This window comes from Mirounga angustirostris, unplaced genomic scaffold, assembly GCF_029215605.1.
Source record: "Mirounga angustirostris isolate CCGP_5_RB_7025 unplaced genomic scaffold, mMirAng1.0.hap1 SCAF_9, whole genome shotgun sequence".
Taxonomy (NCBI): domain Eukaryota; kingdom Metazoa; phylum Chordata; class Mammalia; order Carnivora; family Phocidae; genus Mirounga; species Mirounga angustirostris.
This window is the reverse complement of record NW_026991717.1, coordinates 86,836,966-86,864,744: the sequence shown is the minus strand read 5'-3', so window position 1 is coordinate 86,864,744 and position 27,779 is coordinate 86,836,966. Positions and strand designations below refer to the sequence as shown.

At 39.2% G+C, this 27,779-nt stretch overlaps 1 protein-coding gene across 1 annotated transcript in view; it reads left to right on the top strand.

Moving 5' to 3' along the window:
• SEC23A (SEC23 homolog A, COPII coat complex component) overlaps nt 1-7,734 on the top strand; it is a 59,280-nt gene extending 51,546 nt beyond the window's left edge. The window contains exon 20 of the mRNA XM_045900741.3: nt 6,338-7,734. Within this exon, the coding sequence (XP_045756697.1) occupies nt 6,338-6,427 (90 nt within the window). The 3' untranslated portion in view covers nt 6,428-7,734. The remainder of the gene's footprint in view (nt 1-6,337) is intronic.
• Nucleotides 7,735-27,779: the final 20,045 nt, after the last annotated feature.

The following is a 27,779-nucleotide window of genomic DNA, read 5'->3' as shown; positions in this document are numbered from 1 at the left end:
AATGACAGAGAAAGATGTTGAGAACAATGCTCATATTGGGTAATTACCTGTTACTTTTCAGTAATAGTGGATTATTCACTAAGAGTGAAACATGCTGGGGTTAAAGGAATAGAAAACAGAAAAGATTTAAAAACAGCTATAAGGAATATAAGAAAGCAACCGCAGGTGAACAAAAGGCTTTTATAGCAGTGAGGGCCCATTTTATTTACTAACAATTTCTAGAGCTTGTTTCCATTATGTTCTTTTAACCATGCATTGTAGTTCAGGCATTGCATCAGAGATGAAAGACTTTGGGGGTAATTTAGCACTGGAGATAAGAAAGATGGACACATTAAAGGGAGTGCAATGATTTAGAGCAATGTTAAATGACTGTGAGGTCCAGGCTGGGTAGAAGATGTAGTAATTAGGATTAAGGCCCCTTCCCTTTAAATATAGAGGTGCCTCAAAATTTTGCCCTGATTTCTCTGCATACATTGTTTTTCTGGGTGATTACACCCCTGTGGCTTCAGCTTTCATCCGAGGCTAACTTGCAAATCTCCACCTTTGGTTTGACTTCACTTTGAGCTATAGCCCGGAATTTCCATAACTGTCTGTTATACATCACTGGAGCTTCCTGTAGACATTTCATAAGCAACATGTCCCAACTTGAACTTACTCTCATTTTTACCGTCTTGTTCTGCTTGACTTTCCTATTTTTACAGAGGGCCCCACCATTCTCTCAATTCCCAAGGCTTGGAACTTTAGTCATTTGCATTTTATTTTCTCCCTTCTGCCCCTAATTATTCACAAATTATTTGGTCTCTTGCCCCTATCCATTCCCTCCTTTCCCTGTCACTAACTGAGGTCAAGCCCTTGTTACTATTCACATAGATTGTCAGTGCTTCAGCCCTGTTTCTTCCATTTTGGCAATGGCCAGAGTCGTCTCCCTGAAGCAGTTCTAAGTTAATTTCTGGGGCACCTGGGTGGCTCAGTCGTTTAAGTGTCCAACTCTTGGTTTCGGCTCAGGTCATGATCTCAGAGTCATGAGATCAGGCCCTGTGTCAGGCTCTGCGCTCAGCGCAGAATCTGCTAGAGATTCTCTCTCTCCCTCTGCCCCTCCCCTGGCTTACGTGCTCCCATGCTCTCTCTCAGATAAATAAATAAAATCTTAAAAAAAAAAAAATTTAATCTTTAATAACCTCCTTTGGAATTACATATAAACTCCTTATATTGCTTTTTAGGGTCCTTTGTTGCATAATCCAAAGTTTTCCCACTTTTAGCTACTGTTTTGCCTTTTTAGCCAACTAGATTTCTTATTTCACTTTGAATACAGTAAGCATGTTACCATCTTTATGACTTGTCCCTAGTAGTCCCCCATGTCACCACATGGTAGCCATCCCTTAAGGCTGGGTTCAAAGTTCACTGACTCCATGAAACTTTCTCTTTTTCTTTTTTTTTTTTTTAAGATTTTATTTATTTATTTGAGAGAGACAGCATGAGCAGGTAGGAGGGGTAGAGGGAGAGGGAGAAGCAGACTCCCTGCTGAGCAGGGAGCCCGACGCAGGACTCTATCCCAGGACCCTGGGATCATGACCTGAGCCAAAGGCAGATGCTTAGCTGATTGAGCCACCCAGGTGCCTTCCATGAAACTTTTTAATGATTGCATGACTCGTTTGGTATAATATCCCTGCCCCTTCATTCCTTTTTTTCATCCATTTCTGATGGCCCTTATGAGTAATGACTATGTCATTTTAATTTTTGACTTTCCACAGTACCTTAAACATAGCATGTATTGAGTATAATAGATTTGGGCAGGAGAACAGAGTTTAGAGTATGGGAGCTTTGTGGAGGTATTTAAGAGTTAAGGAGCCTTTATGATATAGATAAATAAATTGAATCCATGGTCTAAAACTCCTGAAAGGTAAGGTTTTTATGGTAAGGAAAGGAGCTTACTCTTGGAAAGTGTGGAAGGGGGTATGGTATGTGAGAGAAAAAAATTTATGCCCATATAATGCATATACTTATGCATTATCAGTATCACCCTCACCATTCCACTTGCTGTGAAATGAAAAGTCAAGTATACTACTGTGACGTGGAAGTTTGGAAAAAAGAATGTACAATGAATCAGCCTTTCCATTTTGCTTGAGTCATCTGAGTATTGGATTTAGTTCTGGATCTCACAACTTAAGAGAAACTTACTTACGAAAAGAAAATTGAAAGAAGATAGGAAAGTAGGACCAGTGAATAAAGTTCATGGAAATGGTGATTAGTCATTATGGAGAAGAGGAGCTTAGAGGATGCTTTAAAATAGTATTCATCAGGGGTCCCCTATCAAATGCCCTTGGGGGCCAGGTGAGTAACAAATGAGTGAAGCTCCTTTAAGAAAATCTGATGCTCTCTGTGTGAAGAGGCAATACCTGGGGCTCTGGTGGACTAGGGTTTGTGCGAAGAATACAGAAATCCTTTTCTAAAGGGGGTAACTGTTCCTCCCCTCTAGCTGATCATTGCCATTTACATAATTTATTTAACAAAACGTTGTGAGCTCACATTAATGCAGACCAAATAAAATATATCTTTGTGGCTGAATTTCTACATTAAAAAGTGTAGTTTAGTTCATGGAAATAAAACTTGCTTCTTGCTTTTCTGGGTTTAAATTACAACATGGGGGCGCCTGGTTGGCTCAGTCAGTAGAGCTTGTGACTCTTGATCTCAGGGCTGTGAGTTCAAGCCCCATATTGGGTTTGGAGCCTACTTAAGAAAAAAAAAAAATTACAACATGGAGATACAGTCTGTATGCTTATAAAGAACTTGAGCTGTTAAACATGGAGAGGCATCATTCTGGGCTGGTAGTTGAGAACTATAAGTTACTTATCTTTGCTTTTTCTTCTTTGTTACAGTTTAATAATATGTGCTTGATATGCACAGTAAGACTCAGTAAATATTAGTTATTAGTTATTTATTAATTTTCCTTGTTATCAATGGGGAAAAATAAGTCTCTCCTTAAGATATTTTATTTTTAAAGATTTATTTATTTTAGAGAGAGGGAGAGAGAATTTCAAGCAGACTCCCTGCTGAGTGTGGAGCCTGATGCTTGATCCCATGACCCTTGAGATCATGACCTGAGCTGAAATCAAGAGTTGGATGCCTAACTGACTGAGTCACCTGGGGGCCCCAAAGATAGTTTAAATAGGAAAGAAAACCTGTTTTAAACTTTGAAGTTTAATTATTATGACCCGGAAGTAGAGGCATTAGAGACATAAACAAGAACCCTAAGGTCTTTCTTGACCTATGCTTTTTGTAAGAGAAATTATGTTAATATTTTTATAGATAATAACTGATAAACTGAATCTATACTGTTTTAGTTCCTGTGCTGAGCTTCTTATGCACTCCTATTTAATCATTAAAACACTCTTATGAGGTGGTTACTATTAATTCTATTTTTCAGAAGAGGAAATTACGTTTAAACAGCTTAAGTAACTTATCCAAGATCACATAGCTAAACTGTGGCAGGGTCTGGATTTGACCCTAGACCACTCTGACTGGAGAATCTGAATTTTTAATCATTAAGCTAAACCAGTGATTGCAATTTAAGGAGTTAACCTGGTAGCCAAGCATTTTACTAAAAATTATACAATCTTACATTTTAGTTTTCTTTTTGTCAGCGATCAAGTACCAGCGGTAAGTTTTATCCATGGATGGCCTGAAGAGGGCGCCACTGCAACACTGCTTCCCCACTGCTGTCGTGCTTCCTACGTTCAGTGATAGAAAGCTTGGCTCTTTCTGCCTAATCGTGGATATATTTTAAGGAGAAAAAGGGTGCAGTTGAAAAATTAAGATCAATCAACTGCAAATTTTTGATAAGACTGAGTTGAGCATATAATTTCAAATAAGATCTCTACAGTATATAAATTAGAAAATTGATGTGTATTTTGTCTTGACCGGGAGAAATAGATCTGGGATTGGGTAAGTTGAGGTGGAAAACGTGTAAATTGAAAGAAAATCAGGAATAGTTACAGAAAGAAAAAAAGCAAGAGTTACCAGGTTATTATTAGTCTAAGTCATATCTTTGAGGCCTTTGCTTCTCTCTGTGTTAACTATGAATGTACAATAAGGAAAAATACTTCAGTGTTATAAAATAATAGATTTTTCAAAAGAGGTAATAATATAGCTCAAACATGTTGTATTCCTGCTATGTGTCAGGTATTGTTCTGGTTTCCTTACACAGTTGAACTCATTTAATCATTATAACAACCATATGAAATAGGTCCTGTTGTTATCCTTATTTTACAAATGAGGAAACTAAGACACAGAGAGGTTAAGTAATGTATGTTCCTCAAAATGATGCAAGCGGTAAGTGGCTAAGTGAGGAATTGAGCCCATGCAGTCTGGCTCCAAACTCCAAGCTCTTATTCCCAATGCTGTTGTCTCCCTTCATTGTCAAGTTTTTCAAGTTTTTATAATTAACGTATGAAAACACATAATAAAATTGATTTTCCTTTATTCAGGAGAGGTTACGGCCTGTCTGTGGCAATGCCAGACTAGAATTTACAAGAGCTATAAATTCCCATCTCCTATTTGTTACCCACTTGCTGATCTCTAAAAATTACTTTACTTCTTTGTTTTAGGTTTTTTATATTTACTTATAAATGAGAACTTGAGTATCGGGTGAAAAATTTAAAAATCCAGATATAAAATCTTTCAGAAAACCTTTTTCTTGCTACAATAGAATTGTACTATTAGTGGTTTGGATTAGTGAAAGTCATTCTGTCAACACAGTTTTTATTAAAATACAAGTTAGGAATTTTCCTTAACTCTTGTTAATTAGAACCCATGGAGATCAATTAAAATGACTTGAATGAAAACAGTAAACATAGTTTATTTTAAAAATACTGTAAATGTACTTCTTTCCAGCTGGCATGTCTGTTAAAATATGTGCAATTTCTTTTTTTTTAAATTTCATTTATTTATTAGAGCACAATCAGGGGAAACAGCAGTGGGGAAGGGAGAGGGAGAGAGAGAGAATCTCTTAAGCAGATTCCTCACTGAGCACAGGGCCAGACATGGGGCTCGATACCAGGATCCCGAGACCATGACCTGAGCAGAAACCAAGAGTCAAATGCTCCTGAGACACCTAGGCACCCCAAAATATATGCAATTTCAGTTTTATTTAGTAGTCAGGCTGCAATAATCTCACCAAGCCATTTATTTATTCCTTAGTAGTGATAAAGCGCCAATATATTTAAGACAAATGAACACTTCACTGCTGTAAAGATTAAGTTGGGTATGTAGCTATTCTGATTCTGCAGTGCAAATCTGATCCTGACCACTTGGGGTAGTGCAGACTCCACCAGTTAAAGGACATGGTTCACAGCAAGCCTGCCCCCAACTTCAGGTGCCGGCTGTAAGCAGGATCCTGCACCTCTGACCAACTAGCTACAAATCTGTGTGGGTGTGTGGGGGGGGTATTCCCCACACCCCCCATCCCCACCTCAGGTTTGACAGCTCCCTAGAACAACTCACAGAACTTGGGAAAGCACTGTATTTATGATCACAGTTTTATTATAAAGATTGCAAATAAGGACCAGCGAAGAGACCCCACAGAGTGAGGTCTAGGAGGCTTTCAGATACAGAGCTTCTGTGTTCTTTCACCGTGGAATCAGAATGTGTCACCTTCCTAGCATATTGATAAATTTGTTAGCAAGCTCCACTGAGCTTTGGTATCCAGAGTTTGTTTCTTTACTACCACGCCTGATTGATTGAATCTCCAGCTCCCTTCTTCTTTTCCCTTCCTTGACCTCACTTCCCCTCCCTAGAGGTCAGGCTGTCTTTTTTTTTTTTTTTTTTAAGATTTTATTTATTTATTTGACAGAGACAAAGCGAGAGAAGGAACACAAGCAGGGGAGTGGGAGAGGGAGGAGCAGGCTTCCCGCTGAGCAGGGAGCCTGATGCGGGGCTCGATCCCAGGACCCTGGGATCATGACCTGAGCTGAAGGCAGACACTTAACGACTGAGCCACCCAGGTGCCCCGAGGTCAGGCTGTCTTAAATCCCCAGTCCTCTAATCACATGTTGATCTTTCTGGTGACTGGCCCCCATCCTGATTTATCTCATCTCAAAGCATGAACTCAGCTGTGTTCTGAGGGGTTTATGAATAACAAAGACATTATTAGGAAATTCCAAGGATGTAGTCTCCCTCTGAGGAACCAGGGATAAAGGCCAGTCGGATTCTTTATTTTACAACAGGAGCATAGGCATTATTCTGCTTACAATGATTCCTTGTCTGTTTTAAACATTTGCTTATACATTTTAAGGTATTACTCTATGTTTTAATCATAGCAAATATCTTTCTTTTCCTCTAGGAATCTGGAGCACCTATTCTCACAGATGATGTTAGTTTACAAGTGTTTATGGATCACTTGAAGAAACTTGCTGTGTCAAGTGCTGCTTGAAGTGCTAAACATATTAAGGACACTTAAGAAGATGAAATTATTTCAATTTCATTTTTTTCCTTTTTCAGTTTATCTGTGGAAACTAACAGGTATCTCTAGACTCTTTGTATTAGTATGGTTTGAGACAACATGTGGAAAAATGTTCACATTTGTAGATTAAGCTGGAATATAAGAGCAATAAGAACAAATTTATTTAGTTTGCCACAGTATTATGACTGGTTTTAGAAATCTGAGGTCTTTATAACTTAATTATGTTAAAGAGTAAAAATAGAGTTGGCCTTGTACTACAGAGATGTAACTTGTTTGTATATTACAGAAAAATCCAAAGTGGCACTGAATGTCCTTGCTAACTTTTTGAAAACTTGTTTCTTGATTTTAACCAGAAAGTGAACAAAATCATCAACAGTAATGATAAATGTGAACATTTTTGCCTGTTCATTGAAATATATCCGTGATTTTCAAGCACTTATGCGTATACTTTTTCTGTACTTACTCTGTTAAGGCAGATTTATTTTTATGATGATTTGCTTAGGAATTCTTTGACTTTATATAAGGTAATTTTCACAAAGATAATTTAATGTTTTTGGTCATTTGGAAAAATAGTTTAGATGAAAAGTTTCTGGGGTAGCAGTTCCATAACAGACAAAAAATGTGAAATTTCCATAAAGTACCCAACTTACGTGATTAGACATGATATTTTTTTTTTAAAAGAGTGATGGAAAATAAACAAACCATTTTGTCATAATGTATTTTAGGAAGTCTGCAGTAAAGTAACTGTTGTCACTACTAAACCAAAATTGATTTTTACTGCATGGTTATGCTGTTTGCCCTTGTTTTCTGAAGTAAATTTTACATATATCCTTCAGTATTTTAACACTATTTTGGGAGTTTACATATTACTTTTTATTTTTGCTTCCATTTTGTGAAATGTATTAAGTTCTTATTGAAACAGTATTATATAATATTTTGTTGGATGATCTCATGTGGTGATGCTCAGTTTTATTTTGATTTATTCATTAGTATCATTCACTTTTACCTTTTAAAGTTTACTTGTAGCAAATGTTTACATTGCTAAAGCCAGATGTTTGACAATGAAATTTATATCAAGTACTGCAAATAAAAGGTGGTGCTATGATAAATGCTTAGAAGGGCAGTTTGATGATTGTACCTGCATGAACACAATCATATGATAAAACAGAAACTTAAAAAAATTGTTCATATGTTATATTCAGTTAAATAAATTGCTCTGTTCCATTTGAATTGAACTGTGCTAGGCCTAAATACCAATAAAATATACTTTTTCTGTGTTTTCCTGCTTATTTTGAAATCTAGTAAAGCCTGAGAAGCCTAATGTAAAATTAGAACAGTTATATAATATGCTATGAGCAGATGAAAAAGTGTTCATTTTTTAAAAAATGGCAGCTTTATTGGGACATAATTCACATACCACACAGTTCACCCATTTAAAGTGTATAGCTCAGTGTTTTTTAGGATATTCAGAGTTGTGTAATCAATTTTAGAGCATTTTCATCTTCCCCAAAGTAGTAGTTTTTGCTATAAGGAAACTGTGTTTTGGAGTTAACATATTTTGAATTGAATTAAGCCCCTGTGATGATGATACATGTTTAATTTGCGTGGCCCCTTAGCTTACGCTCTTTAAGAATGCATTGTTATTCTTGAGTGATAAGTGAGTACTTACCACAAAACTGTCCTTTACTTCTAAATCAATTACAGCTGAAGGTGCTAAAGTACCTCTGTATTTAAGGGATAAGGAGGAACAAATATATCATCATACCCCCATTTAGGGTTGAAAGAAAGCACCTGGGATCTGTTTGTGTATAATTTAGCTATTACTAAATTGCTATCTATTTAAATAGATTATTGAGGGACGCCTGGGTGGCTCAGTCGAGTGTCTGCCTTTGGCTCAGGTCATGATCCCAGGGTCCTGGGATCGAGTCCCGCATCGGGCTCCTTGCTCAGTGGGAGCCTGCTTCTCCCTCTACCTGCCGCTCCCCCTGCTTGTTTGCGCTCTCTCTGGCAAATAAATAAAATCTTAAAATAAAAAAATAGATTATTGAAGAAGACTGTTTAACCCTTTTAATGAAATTTAGAGTAGATAAAGAATATTTGTTAAATTGTTAGCAGCACTGAGAAGCTTTGGTATGTCCACAACTGTTTTGTAATTCACTATTGAACCTTCTATCCCTAGTGGCCTTATCTCTAAAAACAACTTTAGACGTCATCTTTGTACACTTATATTTTGTTGTAACAAGATAAACTTACTCTTTTATTGGCTGATTCCAAAAGTGAGCTGACATTTTCTCTATCCAGGGCCCCACTTGATAAACTTCCCTCTTATATTCCCTAGCCCATGGACTGCACCTGATGAATGTGCTTGTTGTCTAGTCCAGGCCAGAAACCAATGAATCATTTTCAGTTCTTATTCTCCACAACATCTTTAGTAACCAAATTCTACCAGGTTGGCCTCTTCAATATCTCCCTATTCTATTTGCTGTTTTCCATTTTACTGCTCTTCTGCCTTCATCATATCTCATGTGTTTGGTGCTTTCCCCAGTCTCCTCCAGCCCTCTCTTCAATTCACTGAAATACAAATTTGATTATGTCATTCCTTTTGCCCTCATAATAAACTCCAAACACTTTGACCTGGTAACATTGGATACTACACATCAATTGGATCCCAGGTATCTCTTAGAAAATTAGCACAAAAGACACAGTTGAAAAGGTATAGTATTGGAGAGGGGTCTCTAGTTCTACCTAAGCATTAGTCTTAGGTGTGGTATTTGGTTTTATACAGTGACAAAAGCAAATGCGTTCTTCACTGGCTGTTACAAATTAAATGCTGTGGCTTACTGCCCTTAGTTTATTTTAAATGAACATAATTATTCAGTTACTTTTCAAACACTACCAACAAATTAGGATTATTTGCTTTCTAAAGAATTTTTTTTTAAAGATTTATTTATTTATTTGACAGAGAGAGACACATCGAGAGAGGGAACACAAGCAGGGGGAGGGGGAGAGGGAGAAGCAGGCTTCCCGCCGAGCAGGGAGCCCGATGCGGGGCTCGATCCCAGGACCCCGGGATCTTGACCTGAGCCGAAGGCAGACACTTAATGACTGAGCCAGCCAGGCGCCCCGATTATTTGCTTTCTAATGCCTATATTTACATTTTTGTTTTCATTTTTCCAATATACACACATGCATACTTTTTGTACTTTTTTGTGTTTGATTTATATTCATCTTGAGCATTTTATCAAGTAATTCGGATGTTTCTCTTGTTTGCTTTTTAATAGTTTACCTTATGAAATTAAAACATTTTCCTTATGTTCATTCTTCCTTTTAATAGAGAAACAAACTGTCTAGGCTTAATGTATTATTATCTGGTGAATATAATAATTGGTATGCAATACTAGATATGGAATAACGCAGTCACTAAATAAATTCAGATTTTTAAGATTTTATTTATTTATTTGACAGAGACACAGCGAGAGAAGGAACACAAGCAAGGGGAGTGAGAGAGGGAGAAGCAGGCTTCCCGCTGAGCAGGGAGTCTGATGCGGGGCTCGATCCCAGGACCCTGGGACCATGACCTGAGCCGAAGGCAGATGCTTAACCAGCTGAGCCACGCAGGCATCCCTAGCCATGTATTTTTAAAAGTTAAGGATAACAAAGATCAAACCAGGATATAAAACTTTCAAACCCGAATATGTAACTTCCAAACCAGTGGAGGAAAAGAAGCAATAAAAGCAAGCTGATCAGTCAAAAGGCAAGAAAGGTGAAAAAGGCAGCAAAAGGAGAGCGTGGTAAATAAGAGATATAAAGAAGAAAAAATAATGGATTAATGCTTTTTAGTGTATTTTATGAAAATTGAAAATATCTACTTAATGGTCTTTCACTGTAATGAACGAAATCATACATAGTATTTTGAACCTTCTGTAAATTTGTCTTAAGGCTTCATAAAAATTGATCTTTTCACGTATCCATGCTTTACTAAGTATAGTCAGACTCGTCAGTCTTTTTTCAGTTGATCGTGAAGAACACATTATTAATTTCAAAAGTTTTTCCTCTGAAGCAAAAGATACACAAGTAGGAAAGCTCTCAAATTTTGATAGTCATAAAAAAACCATTTTTACAAATTTCATAAATTCCTAAATTCTTAAAACTGTTTATTCAGAATTGATGCTGGCAGCTTTCAAAACGCTTCTTGGTAGAGGGGCGCCTGGGTGGCTCAGTTAAGCGTCTGCCTGCGGCTCAGGTCATGATCCCGGGGTCCTGGGATCGAGCCCCACGTCCGGCTCCCTGCTCTGTGGAGAGCCTGCTTCTCCCTCTCCCTCTGCCTGCCTCTCTGCCAACTTATGCTCTCTGTCTATCTGTCAAATAAAATCTTCAAAAAAAAAAGTTCTTGGTAGAAAGATTTCCACTATAATATATAAGCTACAAAATTCAAGATAAATTCCTATTACGTTTGGTAAAACCCTCCAAAGTTTTTCTTCTTTTGCAAAAATGAGTGCAAATGGTTGAACGATGGTGCACATTGGCATTAGATCCATTGGTTTCGAACAAATGTTCAGTTATAGATCAAGGCATTTGAATACTGTTTTAATTTTGGCCATGCAAGACAAACGTCTTCTGTTACTTTACAGGTGTTATTTGACTTTGATTCTTCAGTGTATATGTCTTTTTTCTTACATTTTGTTATTGCATATTTAATTGCCTTCTCTGTAGTTTCTATGTGCTGATCGAAAGCTTAGTGTCTCACTATACAATGTTCAAGCCTGATTTAGACTGCTAGTAACTACTTTGAGTTTTAACTAACCTCATCTGAATCTTTACACCAAGAAAAATCTCTAAATTTTGCCACTGATTTAATGGTTTATTTTCTTGGTTAGTCTTTTAGTTTTAAAACAAACAGCAGTTAATAAAGACAAATTTTACTTGTAAAGATATTCAAATTCAGTAAAAGATTCCATGTAGGCACTAAAAATGTGCACTTGGAAAAATTCCACTTCAAAGTTCACACTTCGTTTTTGCTGTTTTAACATTATCCACAAACAGAAACTCCCAAGTTTAGATTGAGAGAATTGTTTCCTCATCTTTGCAATTACTAGGCTAGTGTGGTTTACTTGAACCTACTGTTTAAATTTAGTACCATGGGTATTGAAGAAACAAACTCTCCCCACCTACACCTAGGGAGCTGAAATGAATTGAAATGTGTTACTAACTTACCCTCCAAGTTGAAGGGTGTCTATGTATGTTGGGACTGGACTCAGATATATCTAACTGGGAGTCCTCTGAATTAAGTTGCATACAGTATAATCTTTATTAAAGGATAAGTAATAAGAATGTGCTAATCGGAAGGTTACAAACATTAAAATTCAGCAGTAGCCATAGCAATTGTACAGATTTTTATTTTTTTTCTTCCAAGTTTTTAGATTTTAGACCAATAAAAGTCTTTTTTCAGGTGGGAGTATTTTGTCACTGACATCTGTAATTGCTGGCATAGAATGATAAAACTGCTCTGTCCTTTTTATACTACTGTGTTTGGAAACTAAACAATAAGGTTTGATTTACTCATGAATTAAATAAGAAATTTCAGTGAAGATTATAAAATATTTAGAACTGAACAGTAAAAGTGCTATGTATCAAAACTTGTGGTATGAGAAAAAGGGTTATTAAAGGGATATGTAGTATTTTAAATGCAACTGGAGAAAAAACATTGGAAATAAACTTTGCATTCAACTCAAGAAAATAAAAAAGAACAACAAATCTAAAGAAAGAAGAAAGGAAATAATGATAAAATCAGATTTTTAATGAGATAGAAAACAAAACAAAAATCAATGGAGATGTTCCATAAAACAAAAAAGAGAAGAGCTTAAAAGTCTTTTTTTTTTTGTTTTTAAGATTTTATTTATTTATTTGACAGAGAGAGACACAGCGAAAGAGGGAACACAAGCAGGGGGAGCAGCAGAGGGAGAGGGAGAAGCAGGCTTCCCGCCGAGCAGGGATCCCGACGCGGGGCTCGATCCCAGGACCCTGGGATCACGACCCGAGCCGAAGGCAGACTCTTAATGACTGAGCCACCCAGGCGCCCAAAAAGAGCTTAAAAGTCTTAAACCCATTTCTAAAGCTAAGAAGGAAATTGAGTATCAACTCATCTTCTGAATAGTAAAATAGTGTTTTTTTAAATGGAAGTCATAGTAATCATTTAAAAATTTTTGTTCAGTCCAATTAAGAAGCATAATTGTTTAGTTGTTTAATGACCAAGCCATCTAAAATTTTTCCCCCAGTGAATTTCAGGGAAGATTAGATGTTACAGTCATACATTTCCTACTCAGGAATGTAGAAGTAGTTTCAAACTAGAGAAATTGTGGAATCTTGGAGTTCAAAGAGTCCATTGAGGTCAAGCCCTATCTTTTTATCCAATTCAAGAATTCCCTGTCAATATCCCAGATGGTTGGTCATCTGACCTCTGTATACAGAGCACTTTCAGTGGCAAGTAAAACAAGATAGCTGTAAATTGCTGAATGCTACAGATGACTTAACACTTAGAGAAAAGATAATGTTAGTGAATTGGGAAGGAATAACATGCCACATACCGGAATAAGCCTTGACTGGAATTTGATGGAGAACATTTAAATCTGTTTTACACAACACATTCTGAGGGATGATAATCATTGACCTACAAAGCCATCTGGCGCTCTCTGATACTGTCATTAAAAGAGAGCGGGCAACCCATAATGCAGGAGGTGTTTGCCAATTTAGAAAAACGCTTCTAAGCAGGACATGGTGCACTCACTTTCTAACAGAGCACTGTGTGTTTTCCAACAGCAATAACCAGAGTATTTAGGTAGAGAAAAGTGCATTGCAGAGACAAGTGGCGTGAGTCTGTTTCCTATAGGAAATGTGGCTTGCTCTCCTGGGGAAAGGGCTGTTTTCTGATCTGTGTCAAGGTCTCGCTCAGCTGCCTTACCCGGGTGAAGCAGCCACAGAATGATCCTTATGTATATGTTTAACCTGTTCTGCTGTTTGTTTTGGCAAAGTAGGGAGATCCATAAAATCAACAATTTTTGTAGGGGTTAGAGATTTTTCTAAGAGAAACAAATCTGGAGATTACTTTTGAGTTACAGTAAGGATGTCATTTTGAAGTGATAAGTATACTGATTAAAGAACCTCCGAAGTGAGGGATCGCATTTCACTTTATTTAGTGCGTTAGAGCAGATAGTTCCTGTCTTCAAGGCAGTTTAAAAATAACTTAGTCTGCAAAGGTTTAAAAATTAATCTACATAAAATCCTTGTGAGATGCTGAGAGGTCAAATATTTTGCGTGTTTGGAAAACATTGGTGAAGAGGTAAAATTCAACAGAGACGAATCCTAGAACAGTACTTCTCAAACTTGAACATACATAGGAATCACCTACAGAAGATCATTAAATGCAGATTTTTTTTAAAAGATTTTATTTATTTATTTATTTGATGGAGAGCGAGACATCGAGAGAGGGAACACAAGCAGGGGGAGGGGCAGAGGGAGAGGGAGAAGCAGGCTCTCCGCAGAGCAGGGAGCCCTATGCGGGGCTCCATCCCAGGACCCTGATGACTGAGCCACCCAGGCGCCCCTTAAACGCAGATTTTAAAGTAGGTCTGAAACGGAGTCTGAGATTTTGCATTTCAAACAAAATTCCCCAGGATACCAGTGGTGCTTTCTGGACCACAATTTAAATAGCAAGTTCTGCTAAAAGCAACATTTTCACCATGTGTTGGGACTTCCACACAAAGAAGTCCAACAGTCGGTCGGAAATGTGCATTCTGGAATCAGGAGACTTAGGTTTGGGAACCATAAGCCTAGAATTGATAGCTGAAGCTATGAGATTAGATGAAGTTGCTTTTATTAATTATTTACTAAGTGCTAACAAGGTATGTAGGGAGCACAGACAGTCTTCCTCTGTTGAGCACGGATTATGCCATCATGTATGGTCTCTTGCAGTGTTTAATTCTAAAATTCTATTTTTAATGAGAACATTAAGCCAACTGATTTATCCAATATATCTTTTTCAGCAAGGAAGTATTTCTATTAAAAAGGCTATCAAGTTACTGAAATATTAATAGGTAGTACAATATCATGTGACCAAAGAGAATGTTTTCATTGAATCCTGGGTTTTGATAATACCCAGGATTAAGTTCTGTATTTTAACAGGTGTTTTGAAAAAATAAGATCCTGAGTAATAAACTATGAAATGGCTTAGTTAACAGCTGTCTTTAATTATTTTAAGAAGAAACGTCCCATTTTTTTAGGACCATGAAATAGACTGCCAAGGCATATTCTGAAATGTTCTTAATTAAGTATGTTTATTAATTGCTTAGATCCCCATATGGATTAGGGTAGACATGGATCTTCCTGGAGTTAGAAAAATAAATTTGACCGTCTGAGCAGACTTTAGACCAACAGACTACTGATTTGTGTGTGTTGTGTCTTCTCATCTGCTTATATATTTATAGTGAACCTTTTCAATTATGTTTACTTACTGAGTGTCATACACACTCTTGACATGGCTTGTTGTAAATGACTCTAATGATTAGCTTCCATTTGGAGTCTAAAGTCCAGCACCATTTCAGGGAACTAATGTTTTATTATTGCCGGTCCCCTGGCAGGAACATTCACGGCGCCCACTGTGCTTACTCAGCCTCTACCGGTGACAGCTACATCTGCTTCTCCATCTGCACCTTGCAGTTTTAAGTCGATATCATTAGCTGTCTGTAAAACTTAAGAATCTGACTGTATCTAATGAAGGAAGCTAACTACATTGAAAAAAAATCTCCACCTTTCTGCAGGACCTTCCACACAATAATAGTTCTGTGGAATGATGTGGGGATTTCTTATGATTAAGTAGATGATGAGGCTGTGATTGTCAAACAGTTACATTTAACCATGTCCAAAGAATACTTTCATTTATTAAGAATAATAATCACAAAATATGTTTAATAATGATGTAGCTGTGATATGGGTTATATAAGGCTCTGTTTCTGTCATAGATAAAATCCATTTGTATAAAGAAAACCTAAAGTTACCACTACAGAGGAAGAAAACCAAATCCTTACCGTAGCGTATGAGGCATGTCAGTCATCGCATGTGCTACATTGAAGATGCGCTCCCACTTGCAGCCCTCTGCTGAGCTGAGCAACCAGCCCCAGTCTCTTTCCTAAGCAAAGAGATAGGATCAAATTTTCTAAAGGCGCTTAATCCACAGACTGGCTGGTGAGCTATGAAATGAGTTGGTGTGAAAAACTTTCCTCTGTAAGGATAATGGTAACGAACTAGACCAATTACACTCTCCTCTAAAAGTTGAATAGGAAACTCCAGAGAATAGCAGCCGTTCTGTAATGAGAGGAAAAATGATAGAGGAAAAACAAGAAGTGGAAGAAGCACACTGGTGGTGGAACATTAGGGTGAAGATTCATGAACTCTGGCTCGGAAATGGTTCCTATTTTGCCTTGAATCCTGTAGAATGGCTATTTCTAGAATCCTTTCACCCTGATTCCCAAATGTGCCCTTACAGCAAATCCCCATTATCTGAGAAGAACTAAACTTATTGGCGAAATAAAGACCACCGTGGCCATGATGATTTACCTTTTGACCTGATATTGCAAAGAATAGGGATTCAGTACTCATGAAACTAATCAGACGAAGACAGAGTGTGCCACATTTGGACACAGTCCCAGGAGATGCAGTGTTTTATCTGTCCATGCAGCAGATTCAGGTGTCTTTCTAACACTACCCAGCAGGATTACTAACTTAACAGCTTTCTGACAACAGAAGCCTTAATATCAATGAGTAATGGGAGTTACATATGATTCGCTCCACATCTTTGTAACTAGTATATTGAATGAGGAGGCTCGTGAGCCATAATTATGAAAGCTATTGTATTTTGTCTCTGACTGTCCCTTTGAAGGTGTTCAATGTGTGTAGTTTCCCACCCCTCAGCCACTCGATGGACACTGTAGCAGGGTGATCATTTTGGGGTGACTCTCACCGAATAAACTTAAAGATCACTCCAAGTCATAGACATAGCCCCACTCACAAGTGACCAGGTCCTATGCTAGGTGGGAAATATGCATCACCTCATTTATATTTCTGCCTGATGGCCTTACAACTCACTCTGGAACCTGCTGTCCATGTTATCTTGACATCTTAGTCCAAGCCACTTGCCGCATATTTATCCATCAGAAGAGTGTGAACGGTACACACACAGAGAATCCCATGGTCAGTCTGGTTCTTCTCTTAATCAGCATGTCTTGGAAATAATTATGTTTTCTGACACATTCTTTGCCCAGATTTTCTCCTGGGTCCCACCCACTCAACTCTTCCCCTGCAGTCTGTTTCGTGATATATAGTTCTGACTGTAGAACCTTTATTCCTAGTTACAGGATTTGCTTAGAAACTGCTCAAGGTAAACCTTAGGAGCTGAATCTTCAACCAATTCTTATGAAAGGCTATGCTTGCCTCTAAAACGCTGGACAAGGCCATCTGCCTGCTTTTCTTATTAATGAGAATGGTGGACACGACGCACCAGCTTTCTGTAGAATGTTGTGTGGTTATGTTCTTCTCCGCCTGCTGGGTCTGTCCTGCTGGGTGGGGATTCTTTGTGGGCTGGAGCCATGGAAAGTGTGTTTGGGTGATGAGAGTCCCTCCCTGCCTGGAGTCAGGACTAAAAATGGACCCTCTTTTTCACAACTCGAGGACACGTTGTGTAGCATCAGTAAGTGTTTCTTGACAGTTGTAGCTAGAAAAATAGCTCAGAGATACTACCATTCAATCACTTTATATGCAATAGCATGTAGGTTAGATAAGTGTTCAGAGACCAGAGATACAAATGATTTATAGAGCAGTGCTTTGTGCTAAAAATATTAGTTGCTGATGATTCTAAAAAGTTAGAAATAGAACTAACCTACCAGTCAGATAATCTGCAGGGAGGAAGGCATATTTAATCATTCATCCTATCAATGAAAGATTTGCTATGTGTTAGATGACTCATACAGAATATATTTGTCATTTGTTTCTGAATCCGGGGATTTCACAAAATTAATAAACTTGTATTTCTAGCCAATTCTTTACTATTAAATTTTAGAAGGATGTGAAACAAGACTTGTCAAGAAATAGGGTTCCCTGGGTGGCTCAGTCGGTTAAGCATCTTGACTCTTGGTTTCGCCTCAGGTCATGATCTTCGGGTCGTGAGATCAAGTCCTGTGGTGGGCTCCTCACTCAGCTGGGAGTCTGCTTGAGAGATTCTCTCCCTCTGCTCCTCCCCCTCCCCCTGCTCGCGCTCTTTCTAAAATAAGTAAAATCTTTTAAAAAAAAACTTGACAAGAGACAAAAATTATTCTGTGCTTTTTTTTCTGTTGAGGAATGTGTCATTATATTTCTCTATTATTTTCACTTTCTACTTATTTGTGGAATTGCTGAACTAGCTCTTGAATTGAGTGAACATTTTAATTCACTCTGAGTTTTTATATTAAGCCTTCAGTGAGCAAAGGAGAGAGTCACTAAAGGAAGAAATAAATAATAATATAATAAAAATAGCAAGGAAAGCATTTCAGAGAAACAGGTTAGAAAATGCTAAAATAAATTTCAGTGGAGGTGACTACAGCTTGAAGGCCTAACACTTTCACCTCAGGGGGTCAGTAGCTATTACATAACTGGAAACTCAAATCCTGTTTTAATATTTTTCTCCTCCAATTTAAATTCTGAACTTTTCTAATTTTTATGTGACATTTTTTTATCAACACCCATGCTTTAGTATTTGTTTTTTGAAACCTAATCCCGACTCCTGTCTGAAATAATTGGACCCCAAAAGTAAAACATAGTTTGTTGAAAGGGTACAAAATTGAAGAGTATGACTTTAATTCCACATCATGCAAGACAAGCTTTCAAAATCGGAGTTCTCAGAAGAAAATTATAAATACATGAAATTTTTTATTTGTTCTGTAAATCAATTCTTTTAAAAGCAGCAATTGTACAGTAAGAGAGGCTGGGTTGGGATTTTGAGGTCACGCACCATCCTAGCATCTCTAGATGTGACCACATTTTTTTTTTAAAGATTTGTTTATTTTTAGAGAGAGTGCTTGGGGGCGGGGGGAGCGCAGAGGGAAAGGAAGAGAGAATCTTAAGCAGACTCCATACTGAGTGCGGAGCCCAGTGCAGGGCTCGATCTCACCACCCTGAGATCATGACCTGAGCGGAAATCAAGAGTCGGTGCTTACCACTGAGCCACCCAGGTGCCCCGTCTCTTGACAAGTTTTGTTTCACATCCTTCTAAAATCATAGTACCTACCTCATAGTGTTGTGTGAGGATTAAACGATTGAGTGCTTGTAATGTGCAGTCAGGCCTCCCATGACAATGATGACAGCCAACACTTGGCAGGGCATTTAATAAGTGCCAGGCAGTGGGTTTTTTTTAAGATTTTATTTATTTGAGAGAGAGACTGTGGGAGTGTGCATGAGTGTGCACGAGCCAGGGGAGGGGGAGAAGGAGGGCAGAGCCCTGTGGGGCTCAATCCCAGGACCCTGAGAACCCGACCTGAAGCCCCCCCAGGCGCCCCCCAGGCAGTGTTCTATGTGCTAAGGATAACCTCTAAGACAGACACTATTATAATTCCCAGTTTGCCAATGAGGAAACTAAGGCACAGAGTGGTTAAACAACTTACTCAAGATCACATGCTATTTAGTGGTAGACTAGAGATTAAGTCCAGATAGTTTTCTCCAGGATCCATGCTCCTTTTTTGCTCCGTTCCCTGAGGGTGATTAAAATTCCTGTGGAGCTTGTAGTGGTCCTGAGATAAGGGCAGTGTGTTGGTGGAGGTCATTGAGAGGTCGTGACCTCCAGTTGACCTGTGAGCTGGCTCCCTCCTTGTCCTTGTAATGTAGATTCCGCCCGCCATTCCCTCTTTAGGCCCTGTTTCTGTAACACAGCCTTGATTGGTGTTACCTGAACCCAGTTAAGGCAGTTGTAGAAACTTAAGATTCCGGTGAGCGGGTGCAGAGATCTACTCCGCTTGCGGCCACCGAAGAGGAGCCTCGTAAGTTCCCTTGCTTCTTAGGGGCAGAGGGCGAGGGAAAACAGACTCCCCGCTGAGCAGGGAGCCTGATGTAGGGTTCCATGCCTGGACTTCCCAATCTGGAGTGGCCTGCCTCCTTTTTCAGTCTCTCCTTGGCCTCTGTGTATGGGAGCAAGTTTACAAGCCACAAAGGGTCATTTGGACCTCACCGACTTCTGGCTGGAAGGCAGTCCCATTTGGTCTTTGGCCATCAGCCTTTTCCTCACTTGTGCGTCACTTCTGTAACTTCTGGCCTGTTTTTCTTGGTGATGCTCCAGGAAAGTCCGGCTGTGACCCCTTGCTGATCAGGCTCCCACACCTGCTCACACTGGTCCTCCTGGCCTTCCCAAAGTCAGCGGGTCCACACTGGCCACTGGGTGCGGGCCATCGCCGCTCTAAGCTGAGATGACCTCTTGCTCAGTGTGCTGATTTTCAGGTACCTTCTGCACCTTTCATTAAGGGGTTCGAAACCTCTTGTGACTCTTTCCAGCTCACTGCCTGTACCCAGCTACACCTGAGCAGGGGTGAAGCTCTGTTCTCTCAGGCCCTCTCCACGCCGCTATCTACTTTACTATAGTCACCTGTAGAATAGAACTCCAGGCAGGAACAGACTCAAGCCTCTTTTGACTGGGGATTTATACTTACCTGGGTCTCTACTACTTAACCCTCCGCCGAGCACTTTGATGCTGGGTTGAGACACAAAGCTTCACACCCATGTCCTAAATCTCCCTCTTTTACTACTACCCATCTCCTACTTTACTCTCCCTCTCTTCTGAGGCTCCTAATTTCATTTTTTTTTTTTTAAGATTTTATTTATTTATTTGACAGAGAGACACAGTGAGAGAGGGAACACAAGCAGGGGGAGTGGGAGAGGGAGAAGCAGGCCTCCCGCGGAGCAGGGAGCCTGATGCGGGACTGGATCCCGGGACTCCAGGATCATGACCTGAGCCGAAGGCAGTCGCTTAACCAACTGAGCCACCCAGGCGCCCCAAATTTCATTTTATTTTTAAGATTTTATTTGTTAATTTTTGCGCATGCGTGAGGGGAAGAGAGAGAGAGAGAGAGAGAGAGAGTGCACCGGCGTGCAGGAGCAGGGGTGGGGTTGTGGGAAAGGGCAGAAGGAGAAGCAGGCTCCCCACTGAGCAGGGAGCCGATGCGGGACTCAATCCCAGGACCCTGGGATCATGACCTGAGCCAGCAGACTCTTAATTGATTGAGCTACCCAGGTGCCCCAATTTCCTTATTTTTAATGGAGATGGAGTCCGTTTCCCCCACTATCGCTGCCCTCAGCATTGTCATGCCCACTGAGAGCGTACAGCACATTCCCAGGCCCTGGTGTTATGTCAGATGTATAGCAAAGAGAATGTTGGGACCTGCAAGAAACTCTAACAAGAAATTCTCTGGCAAGAGTGTAGGGGGTCATTTCAATTGTGTAATTTCTGCTCCCAATTAATACCTGGGAAAATACAGTAGATAAAACTGGTGAGACAGACGGGGGTCAGATCCTGAAAGGCAATGTATCTTCAGAGCAGAAAAGTCTGAAGGGTGGTAAGGCTGGATGTAATCAACAGGGGGGCACATGGGAAGGACTTGCGGTCATCTAGGCAAGACGGGTGATGCTTGGAGGAGGGTAGTGGACATGGGAGGGAGAGGAGAGAGGCAGCCTGTGCCCGGAGGTATCTCATTGTAGCTAGAAAATTCACACGTCTTCTTTATTTTTTAACAACTTTATTGAGGTATGTTTGATATATAAAAATTGTGTGTGTTTAAGGTGTGCAACTTGATGTTTTGATATATGTATACATTGTGAAAAGATCACCACAACCCAGCTAAATAACTTACCCATCATCTCTACGTAGTTACCATTTTGTATTTGTGTGTGTGGTGAGAGATTTAAGTTGAGATCTATCCTCTTAGCAAATTTCAAGTATACATGCAGTATTGTTGCAATTTCCTTTTTTTTTTAAGGCTGAATAATAGTTCATTGTGTGTGTGAAATATATATATATGTAAGATTGAACTGTTACTCAGCCTTAAAAAAGGATATCCTGCCATTTTCAACGATATGGATGAACCTGGAAGACTTTACACTAAGTGAAATAAGCCAGACCCAGAAAGACAAATACTGCATACTTACTCTTTTTTTTTTTTAAAGATTTTATTTATTTATCTGAGAGAGTGAGCAAGTGAGAAGGAGTGGGGGAGGGGCAGAGGGAGAGGGAAAACAGACTCCTCGCTGAGCAGGGAGCCTGATGCAGGGTTCCATCCCTGGACTCCAGAATCAGTACCTGAGCCAAAGGCAGTCGCTTTTTTAAAAATTTTTTTATTATTTTTTTTATTTTTTATTTTTTTCCAAAGGCAGACGCTTAATCAACTGAGCCACCCAGGAGCCCCCTGCATACTTATTCTAAAGGATCCTTTCCCAGTGAAGTCTTCCCTGACTTCCCATGGCTTGCTCCCGTAGATACTAGTACATGGTCGGTATTACAATTTTTTTTTTTTTTCTGTGTCTGTCTTTCCTGCTAGAATGTGCTGTCCCTATTGAGGGCAGTAATTTTTGCCCAGCTTCTGTATTCCCAGGGTTTATTAGATTGCTTGGCTCACAAAAGGCTCTCAAATATCTGTTGAATGAATGAACAAATGAATAGACATATCAGAGTAGTGGGTATTACATTGTGAAAGGTTATGACCAACCCTTGGCACATAAATTCCCTGAGAGACATAAATGAAAAACACCTGGATCCTGCAGTGCAGACGAGGGCATTGCCCTACAGCTGGAGCAGCAAGGATGTCAAGGCATGGAACCTAAACATTAGGGACAGGCAACTTGGCTTCTTGAGTAGCCAAAGCTGTTTCTGGATTTTAATGTGTCTGGTATATTAACAAGTCAGGGAGCCGTCCATTCTGTGCTTCTCTGAGCTGCTGAGCTAAAATTCTGGTGTGCCGTCGTGAAAAACAAGGGAAGTAACGGGGAGCTGCATCGAGCCACCTTCGTCTTAGGTACCCTTTGCACTATTTGCTGTGCTGGGACTAGACTGAAATAAAAGCAGCTTAAACTACTTGGAAGTCTTCAGTGTTGCCTAACCTCAAAACGAAAGCAGCTTTCAATAGTCTAGCCTAGTGCATCCACCACACATGCACAGTGTTGGTTATTGTTAGGTTTTTATGATTTTTGCCAAACTAACCGGTGTGGAACTGTATTTTGTTGTTTGATCCAGATTTTCAAAACTTTTAATCTTGTATTTTAAAGAAGTTCTCATCTCTCAATTCCTGATCCTCTGTGAGTACTTTCTGTCTTTGCTTGCTGATTAGAGTCAACAGAATTTTATCCATTTTATGGCTTTTTTCAAAGAACCATCTTTGGGGTACGCCTGGGTGGCTTAGTCCGTTAACCGTCCGACTCTTCGCTTAGGCTCAGGTCATGATCTCAGGGCCGTGAGATTGAGCCCGCATAGGGCTCCCTGCTCAGGGGGTTCTGCTCAGGATTCTCTTCCTCTGCCTCTCCTGTATGCTCATGCATGCATGTGCGCTCTCTCTTTCTCAAATAAGTAAATAAATCTTAAAAAAAAAAAAGAACCATCTGTGGGGTTATTTATCAATTTCATTTTCTTATTCATTATTTTCTTCTTTTATTAATTCCTTCTTTGTGTTTACCCTTGACTTGCTTTATTGCTTTCTTATAAGTGCTCAGCTCATTTATTTTAATGCTTTCTTGCTTAGTATTTAAAGTGTTTATTAATATTTTCATCTGTCTCATTGGTGATAGCATATCCTTTTATATGTAGTATTCTCATTTTGGTTATCTCTAAATTGATCCTGATCATAGCTCATTTTTTTATTTTTTTCTTTTACTTAGTAGGTTTTTAGGAGGTGGTGTTTGGTTTGTGGGATATCTAATTTGATATACATATCTATTAACTTGATCTTATTATGTTTTTTTTTTTTTTTAAAGATTTTATTTATTTTTGTGAGAGAGAGCGCGCGTGAGCATGAGTGGTGGGGGCAGAGGGAGAAGCAGGCTCCCCGCTGAGCAGGGAGCCCGATGTGGGATCATGATCTGAGCCAAAGGCAGCCAGTTAACCGACTGAGCCACCGAGGCACCCTTATTGTGGATTTCTTGAAACATTGTCCTTGTTTATTTTTTGCCTACTTGATTTGTCAAGATAGATACTGTGTCAAAGTCCACTGCTACTACTGAGTTGCTGAAAATGTATTCTTGTATTTCTGAAGACTTACTTCCTGTATGGGTTTCAATACAGTCCTAGTCAGCATATAAAGATCTGACTGCTATGCTAGTAACTAAGGACCATACCGCTTATTAATGTAAAATGATTCTTTTTGCCCTATGTAAGGTTTTTGGCCTTAACTTCCTCACTGCCTCTTTTATACCTGCCTTTGTCTTTCCTACATTCTTCTTCCCTCTAACTTTTAACCCTTTACGTCACTTTATATTAGATGGGACTCTTAAACGCAGTCTGCAAGCCATTTGACTATAAGACATTTGGTTTTACTCTTCATCTTGTTTCACGTTTTACTTTCCCTTTTTTTTCTGCATTTTCATTGTTTTGAAGTATGGATCTCATTTTCTTTGCTTTTATCTTCCTTTGGAGATACTTGCACACGTATTTAAATTCTGCTAGTGGTACTTAGTTCTCTACGTTTTTCAAAAGCTTCTTTAACTTACATTTCTCTGTCATAAAAGTAAAACAGCAGCTTTGATTACCATGGCGGGGCAGGTTCACCTACTTTCTACCTTCTCATTGCTCATTGTCCCTCACCCACGCAGACAGTTTTTGTTAACAGAACCTGGGGTTTTAAATATAGATTATTGTAAAAATTAAAAACATTGACATTAGTTTTTTTGACATTAGTTTTTTAAAAAACTATTTCTGCAGTATTTAAATTTATATTTGTTTCAATTATTTTCAGATCTCTGGAAAAATCATTCTGTGTTATGATTCCTCCATTTTACCTCCTCTTCTCTGGGTCATTTGAAATTTGTCTTCAAATATATATATGTTTATATATATATTTATATATATTTATATATACATATTTATATTTATATATATTTAGAGATTTTATTTATTTATTTAACACAGAGAGAGCACAAGAAGGGAGAGGAGCAGGGAGAGGGAGAACCACAGGCTCTCCGCTGAGCAGGGAGTCCGATGCGGGGCTTGATCCTAGGACCCTGGGACCCTGAGATCATGACCTGAGCTGAAGGCAGGCGCTTAACCAACTGAGCCATCCGGGCACCCCCAAATATATATCTTTTGAAAGAATTATACATGAGTGGGCATATTCTCTGAAATACCTGATTTTGTTTTGTTGCTTTCACAAGTGTGAGACAACTTGGTTGCATATAACATTCTTAGGTTGGGGCGACTGGTGGCTCAGTCCATTAAGCCTCTGACTCTTGATTTCAGCTCAGGTCGTGATCTCATGGGTCGTGAGATCTGGGCCCATGGGCTCTGGGCTCACCACCACCAGTCTGCTTAAGATGCTCTCCCTCTGCCTCTACCCCTTCCCCCCATTTCCACACGCATGGGCCAGCACTTTCTAGTGCTCTCTAAAATGAATAAACAAACAGGGGTGCCTGGGTGGCTCAGACTGTTAAGCGTCTGCCTTTGGCTCAGGTCATGATCCCAGGGTCCTGGGATGGAGTCCCACATCGGGCTCCTTGCTCAGTGGGGAGCCTGCTTCTCCTTCTGCCTGCTGCTCCCCCTGCTGTGCTCTCTTTATATCAAAATAAAATCTTTAAAAAAAAGACCAAAAAACAAACAAAATGAATAAACAAACAAAATAAAATCCTTGGATCAAAATGAGTTTCTCCTTAAATCTTTTAGAAGATTTTCTCCACTGACCTCTGGCCTTGAATGTTGCAGTATGTTGTGTTTTAATCCAGAGCAGGGAAAAATAGGTGGTAGCTTGGAGTAATGGTTCAGAGGACTGACTCTTGTCCCGCACAGACAGAGGCTCAAGGCATCTATTTACCTCTTCCCTGCCTACCGCTTCCCAGTCATAAGGTTTTGGGAAAGTTAGGTCTTGGTTTTCCCAGGAGCGTAAAGAAGAAAACTGATGTTGATATTTAACCTCCTAGAGTTATTGTAAGGATTCAGTGGGTTAATTTATACAAAGTACTTGGCCTAGCACCTGTTATGTTACTCAGTTATCATTTATTAGATTTCCCCTTCTGTTTTATATTGGACTTTTTTTCTGGGGATCTCAAGTTGTCTAAATTCCAACCTTGTCTTTTTTTTTTTTTTTTTTTTTTTTACCTCCATGGTCACCATCTCACCTCTCCTTGCTGTCATCTTTGGTCTCCACCTCTGAGTTTATAAGAGGATACAAGTTTGCCTTCATTTTTTTCTCTTATCAAACCCACCTTTTCTGTCAACCTAGATTTAATTCTGCTAATATGTTTCTAACACTTTTTAAAGTTGTGAAATATGATGCACATACAGAAAAGTGTCTACATCCTTAAGGTACAGCTTGAGAAATACTAAGAGAATGAACTGTGTGTACCAGCTCAGGTTAGGAAAGAGAATACTGCAACACTCCAGGGCTCCCCACATGCCTCATCCCAAGCACAAAGCCTTGCTCCTCTCAAAGGTCACACACGTCTGACTTTGGTAGTAATCACTGCCTTACTTTTTCTTTTTTAATAGTTTGACTACCTATGTATGCATCTCTAAATATTGTAGGTTAGCTTTTGAACTTTATATACATGAAATCAATCACTATGAAGGTTTTATCTGGCTTCTTCCACAAGGCATGATATTTGTTTTTTTTTTTTTCTTTTTTTTAAAGATTTTATTTATTTATTTGAGAGAGAGAGAATGAGAGAGAGCACAGGAGAGGGAGGAGGGTCAGAGGGAGAAGCAGACTCCCTGCCGAGCAGGGAGCCTGATGCGGGACTCAATCCAGGGACTCCAGGATCATGACCTGAGCCGAAGGCAGCTGCTTAACCAACTGAGCCACCCAGGCGCCCAAGGCATGATATTTGTGACATTCATGTGTGCTGTGGTGAGTTTTAGGTTGCTCATGTTCATTTCTGAAGAGTATTCTATCGTTTGTGTATACTACCACATTATCCTATGTACAGTTGGGCTGTTGGGTTGTTTGTTTTTGCTACTACAAGCAATTCTGCCAAAAACATTCTTTAAAAACTTTTAAAAAATAAAACTGTATATATTTAAGCTATACAACACGGTGATTTGATATACATATATACATAGTGAAATGATTACTACAGTCAAGCTAATTAACATATCTTTAAAAAAAAGATTTATTTATTTATTTGAGGGAGGGGGGCAGAATTGGAGAGAGAGAATCCCAAGCAGACTCTGCGCTCAGCATGGAGCCTGATGCAGGGCTCGATCTCACAACCCCTAGATCATCACCTGAGCTGAAACCAAGAGTCGGTCACCCAACTGACTGAGCCACCCAAGTGCCCCTAATTAACATTTCTTCTCCTCACACACTTACAGCCCCCAAATCTACTCTCTTAGTAAATTTCCAATATTCAGTACGGTATTATTAACTTGAAATGTGTATCCTGGTGCCCCTGTGACATTTCTTTGGGTAAAGATTCTATCTAGGAGAGGGTTTGTTGGGTAATAGGGCATGCATATAATTAAACTCGTAGATATTATCAAACTGTTCACTAAAACAGTACTGTGTGTCAGAGTGCTTTCAGTCTCTTTAAGATGATCATTTTGCCATCTCATTCCAGCCTGCTCCTTCCTTGTCCCGTTTCTCTTTGTTAAACCCTGTGTCTTTTTATATTGTCCTTAAAGGGCTAATCAGGGTTGGAAATTTTCTTCTGGAGTACGGAAATAGTTTATTTTTGGAGCTTAGCTCTTTTTTTTCCTGGTCTCTTCCATATGGCTCTCTTTTTCTTTATCCTGTAACTTCTTCCCATAGACTCATGTTGGTTTTCCTTCTTTTTATCCCTTGAACAAGGTGAGATGAATCCAGACGGTGTATTTGTCATCAGGCAGGTGAGGAGGCCTTTTGTTATTTTCCCCTCACCCGCAAAAATATGTCGATGTATTGATACGTCCAAAGATGTTTTGATATGGTCTCTTTTTCAGAGGAGATGAATGTTTTTTATGGTCTCTTTTGCAGAGAAGGACAGGTTAATGCACTGAGCCTTCCACTTAACTCCCCATTTCTAAGTAGGCATTTGTTTCACTGACATGCCATCTAGCTCTAATGTCTGATTCTGTGATACACAAAGCATC